At 48.7% G+C, this 16088-nt stretch overlaps 1 protein-coding gene across 1 annotated transcript in view; it reads right to left on the bottom strand.

The window, feature by feature from the left end:
• The window catches only part of DDX31 (DEAD-box helicase 31), a 73439-nt gene that overhangs the window by 26651 nt on the left and 30700 nt on the right, over positions 1 to 16088 (bottom strand). The window contains exons 15-17 of the mRNA XM_082656032.1: positions 10219 to 10269; positions 8544 to 8683; positions 3451 to 3532 (exon numbers count right to left, since the gene is read on the bottom strand). Of these exons, the coding sequence (XP_082512158.1) occupies positions 3451 to 3532; positions 8544 to 8683; positions 10219 to 10269 (273 nt within the window). The remainder of the gene's footprint in view (positions 1 to 3450; positions 3533 to 8543; positions 8684 to 10218; positions 10270 to 16088) is intronic.

Below are 16088 nucleotides of genomic sequence, written 5' to 3'. Positions count from 1 at the left end.
CCCGTGCACCGCAACGAAGAGTAGCCCCTGCTCACCGCAACTAGAGAAAGCCCGCCTGTAGCAACAAAGACCCAACGCAGCCAAAACTAAAAAAAAAAAAAAACAGAATTAAGGGCTTCCGTGGTGGCACAGTGGTTAAGAATCCGCCTGCCAATGCAGAGGACACAGGTTCGAGCCCTGGTCCAGGTATATCCCACATGCCACGGAGTAACTAAGCCCATGTGCCACAACTACTGAGCCTGTGCTCTAGAACCCGCAAGCCATAACTAATGAGCCCATGTGCCACAACTACTGAAGCTCGCGCACCTAGAGCCCGTGCTCCACAATAAGAGAAGCCACCGCAATGAGAAGCCTGCATACTGCAATGAAGAGTAGCCCCGCTTGTCGCAACTAGAGAAAGCCCGTGTGCAGCAACAAAGACCCAACGCAGCCAAAAATAAATAAATTTTTAAAAAAAGAAAAAAAAAGCTGTAAAAAAACCCCAGAATTAAAAGTTGTACCAGCATTTACTTTATTCTCTTTACTGTTCACATGAGGCACGCACGTAATATACTCCTGCAGGCTGTTTATCTATGAGATAATTAGTAATGAAGTCAATTTAGTTTCATTTTTCTTTGTCCTCTGACTTAAAGTTAAATTTGGTCAAACAAGTGGTGTTTATGGATGTGTCATCTAGAACCTGGCATGATTACTTGAGTTTTCTAAGTTAACCAGTTATTTTGGTGTCAGTGAAAGCCCAACCTTGATTAGCACATTTTCTTTTTAAAACCAAAGACCACCAGACCTTAAAAATATCAAAACATCCTGTCCATCTGAGCAGCAATTCAGGGTTGTGGTGAACTCACACGGCCCCGAGTGTGCAGAGCACGCTGGGCTCGTTTTACTTAAACCTCACAGCAACCCTCCAGGATGGGTACTCGTGCTGTCCTCATTCTACAGATGGGGAAACTGAGGCTGGGGAGGAGGAGAGAGTCTGCTCAAGGCTGCAGAACGACTGGCTATAAAGCAAGGACTCGAACCCAAGTCTGTCCGACTCTGGGCCCCAGCTCTCACCCACAATCTTATGAAGGCTCCGCAAGCCCCAGCCAGTCTTCAAGGCTGGCCTCAGGCCACAGAAAAGGCTTAAGGAGAGGAACTGGGGCTGCCAGGCCACAGAAGGGCGGATGTTAACAGAATGGCTGTGGCTTGTTCCCCAAAAGAGCAGAGGGAACGTTCTCTTGCTCTAGGGGAGCGTCCTGCCGGAGGGGCCCTGCACCCGTCCACAGCTTCCCCAGAGACGCACAGGGGCACACGACCATCGGTGCCCGGGAGAGAACTGGGCTGTGTTCAGGGGGTAAATACTGACACCAAAGCCGGTCCTGGAAACAGTGTAAGGCTAGATTATTCAAACCTTTACCATCTCATTTTGTAATTTTGTGGCTTGCTCTTATTTCTGGAGAGCAGGCAGATGCCAATTTTCCACTTACTGTGAAACAGCAAAAAAAAGGCGCTGGGCTTCATGTCAACAAGTCTGGACTTTAATTCCACATCTGCTACTAACCGATGTAACAAAATAATAATAATAATAGTAATAATAATGAATATCCTTTGGTACCTGTGTTGGGACTTTCAGGTTATTTCCTACTCAGCCCTCCAATCTCCTTCTGAGAACACTAATATTATTTCAGTTGTACACATAAAGAGATGTACTCATGAACCTTAGGAAGGTCCAGTACTGGCCCAAAGCCACACAGCTGGTGAGATGAAGAACTGGGCCCTAAGGCCATGCTCCTGGCCACTCTGCTGCTGCATGCCGCCTCAGACGGCTCCCCAGGTACCCCTGCTTATCCACGTAGCTGTCCCGGGGCTATAATTAAATAGCTGTGGGAACATTTGGAAAAAAACCCAGAAAAACAAAACCAAAAAACCCAGAAAACAACTGCTCCCCACCCCACCTTTCCACCCGCTCCCCCCCCCCCCCCCCCGCCAACTAGAATTTGCAGTAGTTTCCAAAGAACAGAGAAGTGTACCAAGACCAATGAGTGTCTCATTTCTGGTCAGTTCCCTTGACAACAGACTATCGATAATATGGGATGGTCCAAAGTCTCGTGTGCCCTGGTTGTTCTATAAAGAAATATCACTTAAAATAACGTGTTGATCAATTGAGTCCTTAATCACTTTCTTGCTCACGGGGATCTTTGCTGTGGTACCATTTACTGACCAAATTTCACCTTTATGAAAATGGCTAACGTTACCCAACTTAACAAGCACTTTAGTTCCAATTTCCTGGCTTAACTAATACTAACAGAGGCTTATTGGCACATGGTGAAGCACAGGTGCTTTGAAGTTAGATGCCTGCTTTCACACCAGGAGAATCAATGATTATTGTGCCCTCGTGAATGTTCCTTCAGCTCGCTAAGCCTCGGTTTCCTCATCTATAAAGTGGGACAGTAACATCTGCCTCATGGGGCTGCTGAGAGGATGGAACGGGACCAGGCGTGTGAAGAGCTCAGCACAGTCCCGTCTGGAACACACGCTGCGGTAACGGACACTTGGTTATTTCCTCCCCTTTGCTTAGCTGCATTTCCGGAGGTACTCTCCGGAACAGAACTTAAGTCGGGGTCAGCCAGATGGAGTCCCTGCCTCAGGGAGAATACTGATCCACATAAAGACACGTCCTGATGCACAGAAGAAACTCTTAAACTCGGTCTATTTGGCTCTGACTTTCCAGTTTATCCTCAGGCATCAGAAGAGAAAAATATCCAAATAATTAAAATTTCATGGACGAAATTACGCCCAGCAACATCACTACACACACACTGACAAGTACATGTGATACAATGAGTAACGCGGTAGAGTGGGGGCGGAGGCGGGGCAGTGATTTCGCGCAGGGGGGAAGTCTCGGAAAAGGAGCAGGAAAGGATCCCGGGCTGTCTGCAACTGCTCAGGATCTCCATGTGGAACTGCGCGGATAATAAAAATTTTTCTTCTTAATCATCTCAACGTCACTCTTCCTCTGTGTATAGCGAACGTTAAAAAATGGATGAACTAAGTGTGTCCGAATGGAGATTCCGAGCTATTTATTTTTTCCATGCTTTCCTGGGTGGACGGGTCTAGCCAGGTGTCCTTGTTGACGATCTGGAGGGGAAGCACCAGGGCTGAGTATGTAACGCTGCCTCCAGACTCATTCTGGCCTGGGATGAGATCTCCTTTCTGGGGAGCTCGCTGCCGCCTGGCAGACACGCAGGATGGACTGGAGCCCATTAACTGGATGAGCCCAGCAAACATGTCGAGGAGCAAAGACAGAAAAAACACGATCAAGATGAGGCCTCACCTAATGTTCATGGTCCTTAAAATACACGTTTTACTTGACAGAGGCAGTAACTGCCCCATACTCAGAATCACTGCTTCCCCAAATCAGGAAATGCGTCACGTCTGTTAGCAGCAAGCGCGATACATAATAAAACTCACCTGGCTTCCCCATCGTCTCCCTTTAAAACAATCATCCCGTGTCAGAACAGACAAAATATCTTCCATCTTTATCTCAGAAACACTGTAAAAGGAAGGGCACATCGAGGTAAACCTTCAGTTCTTTCAAAAACATTTGGAATCTTGATGCATAAAACTGGCCTCTCATCAGGCTAATTCGATATAAAGGAGAAGCAACACTTGGTCAGGGAAAGGGAATGTTTTCCCAAACCTTTAGGAATTTGGAAGGAAGGGGCCCTCCATGATATTAAAGGGACAGACAGGGTAATATTCCCAACAATTTCCTTCCTGCCTGATACATTTACATTTATTTAGAATTTATACATTTATTTATACATTTATTTAGAATTTCCTCTATAGGGATCATGTCATTATTTCTTAGTAAATCTGGAACACTAAATAAATAGGCCTGCTCCTAGACAGATGACCGTGCCTTGAGAAGACGAACTAAAGAAACATTTCCGACAGTCCCTTTAGTTTCATACTTAAAGGAAGGAGGTGGCTGAAGACCCTTAACTGTGGGGCTTAACCAAACACCTGAGTGAAGGTAAACAGGCGGCCAACGCCCATTGCCCATCTTGGCACCAGAACTCTCTCCTAATCTACACTGAGGGATCTTTGCTGCTCCAGTCTCTTAATTATTCAGGGGTGAGGACCAAATGATCTAGAGTCACATGCGAACGGCCGAAACCAGAACTCAGGCCTCCCTTGTGAACAGAAGCCGTCAGCAGCCAGAATAAGACACTCCAAGCTGCCTGGCAGGGGAGTCTGGACAGCCCACCGTCCCCCACGGCTCTGGAAGGCCCCAGCCTTCGCCCCAGGAAGGGCACGCGGCAGAGTCCTGTGTTAGAGGCGAGGAGGGAAACACACTCCCCAGGGAGAGAGGAAGGGGGAAGGAGGAGCTCTGGGGGAGAAAAACAGATCATAAAAAGATAAATGATTTTCTTGTATGTTGTTGGGTTTTGTTTTTTTTTTTCCTAAATGTAACAGCAAATTAAAACATGAATGGCAGCCTCTTCTGTGGGAGAAGACAAAGGTGACTTTCCCCCAAAGGTGACTCTGACAAAGCTATGAATGAACATGTCATGTCTGTGACATGATCTGCCTGAGCTGTGTCACTGCTTCCCCGTACACCCCCAGCCCCCAGCCCTCACCGTTCTTTCTTCGCTGCCAGCTCACAGCCACGTGGATTCAGAAAATATTTTTACAGAGTCGACCAGAGAATGCAGAGTACATACCAAGAGTGTAGGAGTTGGGCGGGGGGGGGGGGGGGGGGGGGGAACGTTCGCGGCTTCCTGGAAAATCTGTTTTTCATATGGGAGAGAAATGTTACGGCTACTGAATTTGCATCTCATTTATGCCTGGAAAGCTGAAGGAAGGTAAGAATCAGAGCCCAGCCCTGCCTTCTCCTTTTTCTAGCTGACCTGCCTCTATTCATCACTTCTTTTCTTGAGGAAAAAAAAAAAAGAAATACAAAAGTAAAAGCAACATAAGAACTTGGGGTCAGATCCTGAAGTGGGGAGAAAGAAAACAGGTATAATGGCATTTGCAGCCAGGGATACAAAGAACTAAATATGCCACAGAAAGGCACAGTTTCCTCAAATGTTGACCTTCAGCCAGGGCAGGCTCGTAGGCTGTATGTGTCCGTATGACAATGTTAGGGGACCATCTACCCTAAGTGAACAGGAGATGGGACTGAACTGGAGCGATTTACAGTTGAAAAGGGCCTTTTCCTCCGAGTCTAAGAAATCACTGCTTCCGAGGAACAAAGCACATCTACTCTCTTATGTATGGTTCTATCAACACACCTGAATCATCCCACCTCACTATGAAGAGAGACAGCTAAATAGATTCAAGGAACTAACTTATGCCTGATCTAAGAAATAACACATTTCGAGGAAGCATTTACATTTTAATAAACCAATGATGACTTTCATTAGAAACACGTTTAAAGGAGAAGTGGGAAAAAGTGAAGAAGCCGGCAAACACCAAGAAGTCGGAAGGCTGCAGAGACAAAGTTCTGGGCATTCAGACAGAGGCGAAGCGGCCCGGGGCACCTGTCTCTAGCTCTGCTCAATGAAACTGTCAGGGCGAGCTCCACGCGCTGGGGGTTTGGGGGCGGGCGGCGATTTCCTGCGACGGCCCTTGCTGCTGAGAGCCTCCGCCTGCCTTCCTGATCTTCTCTGTAATTCATCAGCCGTCCCAGCAGCCCGCCGCCGGGCTCTCAGGTTCTTAGGCACCAAACAGGCACACACGTCTTCCTCCTGTTTTTGATATTTAGACGTGTATCTTTTGTATTCCAAGAATCTTCAAGTCTGCCTCTTTCCATGGCATGCTTTTTAATTAGTTCTTATTAGATTTAGTTTTTGTTATTAAGTCAAAGAAACAGTTTCTATATAGATCCCCAACATACAGCCCTTCCTCCAACAGAAATCAGCATGTGTAACGCACGGCAGTATCGCAGCGACAGATCTGATCATCACTCGGGTTGACTACGTCTCGCCGGTGAAGCAGCCAGTGGTTCAGGACCAGGCACTTCAATAGGTGAATTTTCAGGGCAGAAACCAGTGAGGCTGGACTCCTACAGAACTCTCTGCCCCTTAACTGAATGTTCTTACACCCCCTGTAAGGATATTCTTACAGCACGTAAGACCCAAATCTCTTCCTTGCGGTATTTCCCAGTCTTCATCCTTCTGAACTTCCTCCCCAAGTCTCTGGCATCACTGAGTTCTCTCCTGACTGTGAACCTTATGCTGAATTTCCCATGAATGCTGCGGGCTCTTTTTCCAGAAAAGATCATCAAAAGGGAGGACTGTCTTTTTTTTTTTAATAAATAAATAAATTTGTTTATTTTTGGCTGCATTGGGTCTTCGCTGCTGCACACAGGCTTTCTCTAGTTGCGGTGAGTGGGGGCTACTCTTCATCGTGGTGCGCGGGCTTCTCGCTGCGGTGGCTTCTCTTGTTGCGGAGCAAAGGCTCTAGGCGCACGGGCTCAGTAGTTGCGGCGCACGGGCTCAGTCATTGTGGCTCGCGGGCTCTAGAGCGCAGGCTCAGTAGTTGTGATACATGGGCTTAGTTGCTCCGCAGCATGTGGGATCTTCCCGGCCCAGGGCTCAAACCTGTGTCCCCTGCATTGGCAGGCGGATTCTTAACCACTATGCCACCAGGGAAGTCCCAAGGGCTGTCCTTTTTATACCTTTAAAATATACCCAGCTCACCAATGATTCATGTTGGTGCTAATTATTATTTTCCCTTTTTCAATTTCAGGCTTACATTTGAACCTTCCATAGCAATCAACTGGAAGGCATTTATTCGAGAACAATGATGAGAGGGCGAGAGGCGGAGGCATCTATGCTGACAACTCTGTGCTCACCATCACCCTTTGACTGCGGAACTGTCTGCACCCGTTTCTCCAAGGAGATCACATCACAGTGAACGAGGACAGGAGGCCAACCAGAGAGAGCTGTTGACGGGGAGGAATGGGAGAACGTGAACTTGTGGGTCTAGAACGGAAGGAGGAGGGAGCCATGGAGGCAGAGAGAGGCTGCCGAGGTGCAGTGAGTCCCTCCTCTTGTGGGACAACACACCTCTGAGAATACCTTTCACACATACACGAATCGCTGGGACAGAGGGAAAAAGCTACGGCGCTGGGACAGGTTTTCATTTCGACCCCCCTGTATTTCTGGAATGTAACTGCCTGATCGGGTGCCGCCTAGACTCGGAAAGGGCCGCAGTGAGAAGGCTGACGCGGCCTCCAGCCCCCGGGAACTCAGAGTCCAGCTGGAGATGGAGCTCCTGGTGAAACGCTGACTCATCTGCATGAGATCCTCTCTCACAAGAGAAGAGATGCACGTCTTCCCGAAACAAACAAAAACCACTCCTTCAACTGACAAGCTGTATCAAGATGAGAGAATTACGTAAGAGGAAAACGCACACCACCTTCATTTTTGCCCTCCTGAATTCATCGGCAGCGGGTCCTCGCCTCCCCCGACGCTGAGGGGCGTGAAGCGCGTTTTCTGAGAAAGCTCCCTCCCACGGACGGTCACACCAGCAATCTCGGAAGAGCTCTGAGAGTGCTGAAGTCTGACTGGGGACAGGGGAAGCCACCGAGTGGCTTCTGAGCGGCTGGGCCACTCCTGTGCCCGGCGTGTACCGTGCCACCACCTTGGGCACCGCACAGCTCTCCCTGTGCCTCCAAAAACATTCTACGCATCGCTGTGCTTTCTCTGAGCAGAAGAAATTCGTGAAAGTAGATCAGTGTGAAAAACCGCATGCCTTTAGAAGCGCATTTTCAGAGCCTGTTACTTTAGATTTTATGGAAAACGTGACTAAACAAACTCATTTCTGTGGCCAGGTGGATGCTCTCTGCTTTCATCACAATCACGCCTGGCCAGCTCGAGCCACTGTCCTCTGTCTGTCTTTGCTTTCTTTGTCTTTCCTCGGGGAGATCAGGGTTCGATGGAAGCCCCTGGCGAAGGTTCCATGCTGCTGAGCCCTGTGGAGTCCCCGACCCAGGGCTGGAACTGGGGGCTTGACGCTGGGGGGTGTGAGAGGCTGCCATCTGACTGGGTGCACACGAGACAGCAGCTGGACAGCCTTGGCCACAAACGCGTGGGACATAATTCACCCGCCCCTCATGGTTTCTTCCCTCGTTTTCCTTTCCCGGGGGAGGGGGAGTTGTGTAAAGAATCAAAAGCATTATATTTTTCCAACTTTAAAGGTCCTAAGCGTTAATTAATTACAAGAAACAAAAATGGTGACTAAGAGAGATCTCTGAGAAGCTGGCTGGGCGGGTGGTGCACACTGATTTCGCAGCAGGAGCAACGCCAACACAGACCTCTACCTGAAAGAGAGAGCGCAACAGATCGCTCTACGCCTTGGAATGGCAACGCAATGAAAACTGTCATGTGCTGATGGCGTTAAGGGTTTCAGTCTTTGCCACTGGCTATTCTGGGACTCACTTAGGGATCACAAGGGTTAATGGCTCCTCGTCAGCTTACAAGGCCCATCCACTGTAAGAGGCGACAGAAAATTAATTAGGTGAGATCAGCCGAAACCCCGTGTTTCTGACTCACTTGATTTTGTGAGAAGCCAACGAGTTGACATATTCTGCCTCCGAAGGAGCCAAAATGAGCAGGCTGCTCCCATGGCAGCCAATCCGGGCGGTTCTCCCAATCCGGTGGATGTATTCAGCAGGTGAAGACGGAGCGTTGTACTAAAAAGGGTAACAAAAATGAAGGCATTCGCAGATCAAGGGACTGCCATTAATTGGAAGTGCAATACCCCTCACCTGCCTCCAGGTATCCCAAGAATTAAATCCTGGTGCTATGGTTACCCTACCACAATCACAAGGAGAAGTCACTCAACCCTGAAACTCCTGGCTTCATTGGAAATAACAAGGCTCCGACACGCCAACAGGAACAGTGGCCAAGTTTCAGATAAACGAGACGTCTTCTCGTCCCAGTATCTCCTATTTAATTTCACTTCTCCACAGGTCTCTTCATTTTCCTATTTGCATCTTTTCACTGAGGTGACTGGGCAAGGTGAGAATGCAGGCAGGTGGGCGCAAACTCGCGCAGGATGGCCGCACGACCTTGGCCTGCTTCCTCAGTAGACAGGGCAGTGGGGCTGAGGCCACGAAAGACGCTGCACAGGGTACAGAGACTCAGGTCTCCACCGCCTCGCTGCAGGCCACCCAGTCCCAACGGAGCAGAGCTGCAGGCCAGTTGAGAGGCACGTTCCCCTTCCTGCAGGGAAACGCCTCCGCTCCCACGGACAGTGCTCCTGACCCGGCAAAGGGCCAACGCTCTAACTCAGCAGAACGGACGCTCTCTATGGCAATAACGTCATCGTCGTCAACACCAATTGTCCCTGTACTCATTCTGCCCTTTTCTTCTTTGCTGCTACATGCATCAAAGACCAGAGGGCCAAGAATATGATGGGAGGCCAGGCATATTAAACTAATCAATACCCACAATTATAAGCAGGCTCTCAATGATCAATTATATGTGCCTGGCCTCCTGCACATTAAAATCATCCTCGCCTTCCTATTTCAAATTTGCTCCATGGACAGCAGGAAAGAAGACACAATGCCTCTAGTCGCAAAGTCATCATGTGCCGTGAGCAGAGATTCCTAGCTAGTGACAGGCATGCAATTCCACTAAAATGTGAATAAACCGTGACTCACGTTAACAGGGCCCTGTCCCCTGGCCCCCGTACAGAAGGGCTTAAAAATACCACTCTGCAGACTAAGGAAAAGAAAAACCAAAACTAAAGCCACTAGACTAGCGCTAACACCTCTACCCTCTGGCAAAGCATCTAAGGCTAGAGGTATGTGTAAGATGCTGTCAGGGCCTTAATTGCCCCCTGCAGGTCAATGTGCATGGACACAGCTCTCAGGACAGCTGAGCCATCGCCTTCTGGACACGATGAGGCCTCCCAGGGGCCCAGGTAATTTCTGTTATTTTCAGCTTGCTGAAAACTCTGTGTGTGACACACATTAGTCTGTGAGCAGGGGAGCCTGCCCCTCCCTCCCACGGCTGTACAGTCTGCAGGCTGTGCTGCAGTGGTCAGGCGGGCTGGGTTAAGGAAAGATGCCAGAAGAATTGTGCAGATCGGGCTGGTTGCTGCCTGCTGACCAGGGCAACACCCAAGAGGGTGATAATAATTATTCTACTTAAAGCCAACGCACCTACTCATGATCACACATTCTGGCCTCAAGCTCGCACCTTAACAACTTAAATACATTACCTGGACAATCCACGTGACTTGAGGGAGATCTAAGCCCCGAGCCGCAACATCCTTCAAAACAGAAAAGAATATGGCTTAGGATAGAGTTTCTCAACCTGTTTGGGGTCATGGATCCATTCGATGATCTAATGCAAACTCTGAGGGCTCACCCCCCAGGAATGTGCACACCTTCAGGAATCCACTGACGTCCACCTGTGGGTAAAATTCCAATTTAGAGGCTAGTTCTATAGAACCCGCAGGTGAGGCGGCCACAGCCCACTTCGCTAGAAGAACATCATCTGCATGTAGGCCTGAGAACTAAGTCATTATCAGACAGTCATCAACCAGACAGACAAAAAGTATAAAAGCAATGGAGATTTTTTTTCTCTTCTTTTCCGCTGGTCACCACCTCAAGAGCAAAGACTCTGCTCTCTGGTTTCTGGCCATTCTGGCAGAGAGACTAGAAAATGGGAATCTTCCAGTCTTTGGCAATAAAGGTACACCTGGCATTCACCTTCAAGCACAAGTCACACCAAGAGTAGCCCCAGCCAACAGGTCCTGGGCACTCACTACACACCAGAGAGGGTGGAGAGCATTTTACCTGCGTTATCTTGACTCATTGTCAAAATAACACCTCAGGGGCTTCCCTGGTGGCGCAGTGGTTGAGAGTCCGCCTGCTGATACAGGGGACGCCGGTTCGTGCCCCGGTCCGGGAAGATCCCACATGCTGTGGAGCGGCTGGGCCCGTGAGCCATGGCCGTTGAGCCTGCGTGTCCGAAGCCTGTGCTCCGCAACAGGAGAGGCCACAACAGTGAGAGGCCCGCGTACCGCAAAAAATAAATAAATAAAAATAACGCCTCAGACAACTATTACTCCCATTTGACAGAGAGGAAACCAAGATTCAGAGAGATTAAGTAACTTGTCCAGGGACACATGTAGTGGGATAACTGAGGACATGGAAAGGAGACGTGACCCATGAGCACCCCCCCCCCAGCAAACTGGGGGCTGGCGAATAAGCCAGAACTGCAAACAGTCCTGATTGCTTTGAGCCCCCCTGCCCCCTGGCAAACCGGGGGCATGCAAATAAGCCAGAGTTGTGAACAGTCCTGATTGCTTTGAGCCCCGCCCACCCCTGGCAAACCGGGGGCCTGCGAAGAAGCATTGAGTGCTTTGGACACTGATCCATGAGGTGTCCTCAGTATAATCAGAGTGGTGGGAACGCAAGGAGATTTCCTTGTGCTAGTTCAGTATAATCAGAATAATGGTGGGAACTCTGTGCTGCTTTTGCGCTCAAGGACGAAGCACGGCAGGTGCTCACGAAAGCCAATTATTGCTTGTATAATCAATAGAAGCATATCTTGCTGCTTTGGCACTTCTGAAGTGTTAAGAAGACAAGTCTTAAAGTGTAAACCTAGATAATGCTTTAATAAAGGCTACCACAGCAGGACAGACGGCGCTGTTCTGCCTGAGCGAGCGGCAGCCCTCTGCTGCTGCGCTTCGGCAATTCATCTCGTGTGACGAGCTTACTTTCGGCCCTGCCCTGAGAAACTACAACAGACACACAGCTAAGAAGCAGAGCTAGCCCTGAAATCCAGGTCTGCTTTACTTTTCCAAGACCATATTACAGTATGCGGCTCCACTATCAAAAAAGATGCTGTGTCCCTCGTATGCTGCAGTGGGAATGCAAAATAATACAACCCCCTATGGTGGGGAATTTGGTAAATATCCAGCAAAATTACACACGCACTTGCCCTTTGACCCTGAGCAATCTCCCTTCTTGACCCTGAGCAATCTCCCAGCAATCCATCCCTGGCAAAAATTTAAAATCATCTGTGCACAAGGCTATTCATTTATTTATTCATTTATTTTTTTAACATCTTTATTGGAGTATAATTGCTTTACAATGGTGTGTTAGTTTCTGCTTTATAACAAAGTGAATCAGTTATACATATGTTCCCATATCTCTTCCCTCTTGCGTCTCCCTCCCTCCCACCCTCCCTATCCCATTCATCTAGGTGGTCACAAACCACCGAGTTCAGCACTATTTATAATTGCAGGTCTGTTAATAACCCCAATGTCTAGCAGGAGACGGGTTGAATAAAACACGGCAATACCTACCCCATAGAACGGTGTTTTACACAGCTACAAAAGGAATGGAGGTTCCTATGTACTGATGTGGAGAATATCTAGGCTATGTTTTGAGTGTGAATAGTATGCGTTTGTGTAAGAAATGGGGGAAATGCAAATATATCTGCTCATATTTGAAAAAGAAGTAATGGAGGGAAAAACCCCAAAGCTTATAAAAAATAGTGACCTTCACGGGAAGGAAGAGAATGGGGGGAGGGGATGAGGATGGAAGCTGGACTTCCTTTAATGGGCCCTTATAATTCTGACCCTGAGACCACGTTTCAACATAATTAAAAATTAAAAAGTAAGGGCTTCCCTGGTGGCACAGTGGTTGAGAGTCCGCCTGCCGATGCAGGGGACACGGGTTCGTGCCCCGGTCCGGGAAGATCCCACATGCCGCAGAGCGGCTGGGCCTGTGAGCCATGGCCGCTGGGCCTGCGCGTCCGGACCCTGTGCTCTGCAATGGGAGAGGTCACATCAATGAGAGGCCCGTGTACCGCAAAAAAAAAAAAAAAAAAAAAAAAAGTAAGATAACCAGCTGTCATGCAGTAGGAAAGACAGAATATCACCTCTGACATATTCTTGCCAAAACAAAAACAAAACCCTAGCAATGTCTAACAAGTGCCTAGACCTACTGCAGGGCGACAGGGACAAGGTAAACAGCACCACAGGGACGCAATGTGGAGCGTCCTGAAGGACAAATGGTCTTTCTTCCACCAAAAAATCCAGGAAGAAAGAGAGGGTAACAAAAACAGAAGACATTAAGTAGACAGAGGGATTAATGGATAAATGCACAGATGGATCGGTAAGCAGAGAACCAACACCTGGAAGGAGGTTCACCAAAACTGTCAACTGTGGTTATCTCGAGGTAGGGGGATTTGGGGCAATTTTTACTTTTCTCTCTGCAGTTTCCTGCGTTGTTTGCTTTGTTTTTCTTTTGACGACGAATGCGCATTATTCCCCCCTCCCCACAACCCTGCATTTTTATTTAGAAAAATTTAAACCTACAGAAAAGCTGGAAGAAGAGTACAGTGAGCACTTGGCAGTCCTTCATCTTGAGTCACCAATTGCTAAACACTGGCACAGCCGCTTTTTTCCTCTCGTACACGTTTTTCTCAACCATCTGAAAGGAACTTGCAAGTATCATGACGTTCTGCCCCCAAATACTTCAACACTTGTCTTCTCAGTAAAAGGGCGTTCTACGTAAATCACAATGCCATTACCACACCTAAGAACTTCACACGAAGTAAGTTTATTTTATAACAATCAGTCCACGTTCAAATTTCACCACTTGTACCTAAGACACTTTTTATAGTTGTTTTCCTTTCTTAACCCAGGACTGAAGCCTAGATCATTGCATTCTATTTTTATTATAGCCCTCTAGACTTCCTTAACGTAGAACTGCATCCCCACCCTTAACATTTACTTCTTTTTATTTATTTTCTGGATAACAATCTTTTGAAGAGTCCAGGTGTCTTGAGGAACATCCCAGAATCTGGACTTTTCTGTCTCCTCATAGTAAGATTCAGGGGGAGCGTTCTGGCAGAATGACATCAGGGTGGGGTGTACCGCCCAGCACGTGACCTCAGGATACAGGCAGGGTGTCTGTCCTGTGCTGGGGACGCTGTGCTCGGTCACTGGAGCAGGTGGCATCCACCATCTCACTCCCTTGTGACGGTACCTTTCTCCTTTGTGATGAGTAACCTCAGGAGGGAAACTTTGAGACTGTTTCCCAGAACATTTTGCCCAGTGGTCTTAGTATCATTCGATGCTACTTGTCTGTATCAGTTGTTACCCTGATGTCTACAAAATGATGGCTTTCTAAGCCTATCGTTCCTTCCATTTCTATAACTGGCATTCTTCTGTAAAGAACGGCTCTTCCTCCTCTCTCCTTGCTTTTCAGTATCACTAAGAATTTATAGGTGTATAAGGTTTTTTAAAAAATAATAACCCTGGGCTTCCCTGGTGGCGCAGTGGTTGACAGTCCGCCTGCCAATGCAGGGGACACGGGTTCGTGCCCCGGTCCAGGAAGATCCCGCATGCCGCAGAGCGGCTGGGCCCGTGAGCCACGGCCGCTGAGCCTGCGCGTCCGGAGCCTGTGCTCCGCAACGGGAGAGGCCACAACAGTGAGAGGCCCGTGTACCACACACAAAAAAATAAATTAAAAAAAATAATAACAATCCTATGCAAAGTTCTGTAAGAAGCACATTAAAACAATCGCACCCTTATCCTCCAGGGTCAGAGGCAGGATTCAAAGAAGACACTGTCCCACCATCATCTAAGTCACCCAGAAGACCACTGCAGGCAGGTCAGGGCTGGTCTGCCTTCGCTCTGATTAAATCCCACCTGGGATTTGTGGGTCTCCTTTGAACGGTGGCCAGAGGCTGCATTTATAAATGTTAAGTAGACATTTCATGTATCAGAAGTGTGTCAGCCACCCAGGAAGTGTTTTCTGACAGCTCCCAGGTGCCCTGAAAGCTGAAGGCGGCCGTTCCAGAGCCGATGCCTTTGAGAACACAATTTAGAGCGTTCTCTGCACTAACCACAGTCACTGTCTTTAGAAAAACTGACGGGTTCTTAAATCTGCGAAGTTCTTGTTAAGAAATGACTTACTTCATTTAAGTGCTCCGCACTGGGAGAGGTACACAATGGGCTGTCTGAGCTTTACAGATAAGCTTTGTAAAAAATTTAATGCTCGTCGGTTTAGTAAATCCAACTAAGAAACACAGATGAATCTCAAAACTAGCATACGGTGTTAGGAAAGCCATTCCGGGTACAAACACGCTGAGACGGTGAGTTAGGAGGCGCGGCGGCCCCCCCCATCAGGACTGCTCACGGTTCTTTCCTACTCGGGCCGGGCAATCGGCTCAGGACAGCAGGCTGACGACCTTCCCACCGCCCACTACTTCTGCTGTTGGGGTGGGGGCACCTCACAGCCAGCCACTGCTCGGACTTCACCAGCCATTTCCTTAAGCACTTCTTTCCAGCCTTAGCCGAGGTTACTCTGAGAGTGGATCAATCTTGCCGGTGCAGGAACAGGGAGAACCGGACTCTAGGACCACTTCAGCAGCCACCAATCCGGGCAAGTCACCTCTGCTTTTTCTGAGCCTCAGTTTACCCACCTATAAAATGGCTACAATCTACTTATCTCCCGAGGTTGCTGTGAAGATCCAATGAGACAGTGGACGTGCAAAGTGCCTTGAGAATCGTCAGTCTGAGTGCTCCAGTTCGTGATGAAATGAGAGCTCGACGGAGGCAATGAGGTGGGGATTTAAAGCCTCTCGGCTCTCTTCCCCCCTCACACCCCATCCACCCGACCCGGGCAGAGGACCACAGAGGAAGGGGACATGGCTCCATCTTCCCGGATGCTGTCAGCCAGCAGCACCAGAGCCACAGGAAACTGACCTGCACAAGACTGAGGAAAGCCTTCGGTTCTCCGCCCACCCTTAGAACTTAGATCCAACCCAACTGTATTCCTTTAACCTAATTAGGGCGAAAGAATCGCTAAAGTCAATTCTGAAAGACACTCACCAGTCAGGCCTTCAAGTCCGTGGGCCTGACAATTGGCCGCCTCCATGGGACCAAGGGGTACAGATGGAAGGCAGCTTGCTCAGGTGCCAGCCTGTCAGTTGGATTAAAATGACTCATTTATTTACCCGAGAACCTCACAAAGTGCTTTTACTAACAGGGAGAGGGGGCCTGCGGCTCTCCGAGCAAGGGACGCAGCAAATTCGCCTCTGCTGCCTTCCCGTCCTGCCAAAGTC

This window comes from Grampus griseus, assembly GCF_964374135.1.
Source record: "Grampus griseus genome assembly, chromosome: 6".
Lineage (NCBI taxonomy): Eukaryota > Metazoa > Chordata > Mammalia > Artiodactyla > Delphinidae > Grampus > Grampus griseus.
The sequence above is the reverse complement of the archived record's forward strand: the minus strand, read 5'-3'. Positions and strand labels throughout refer to the sequence as shown.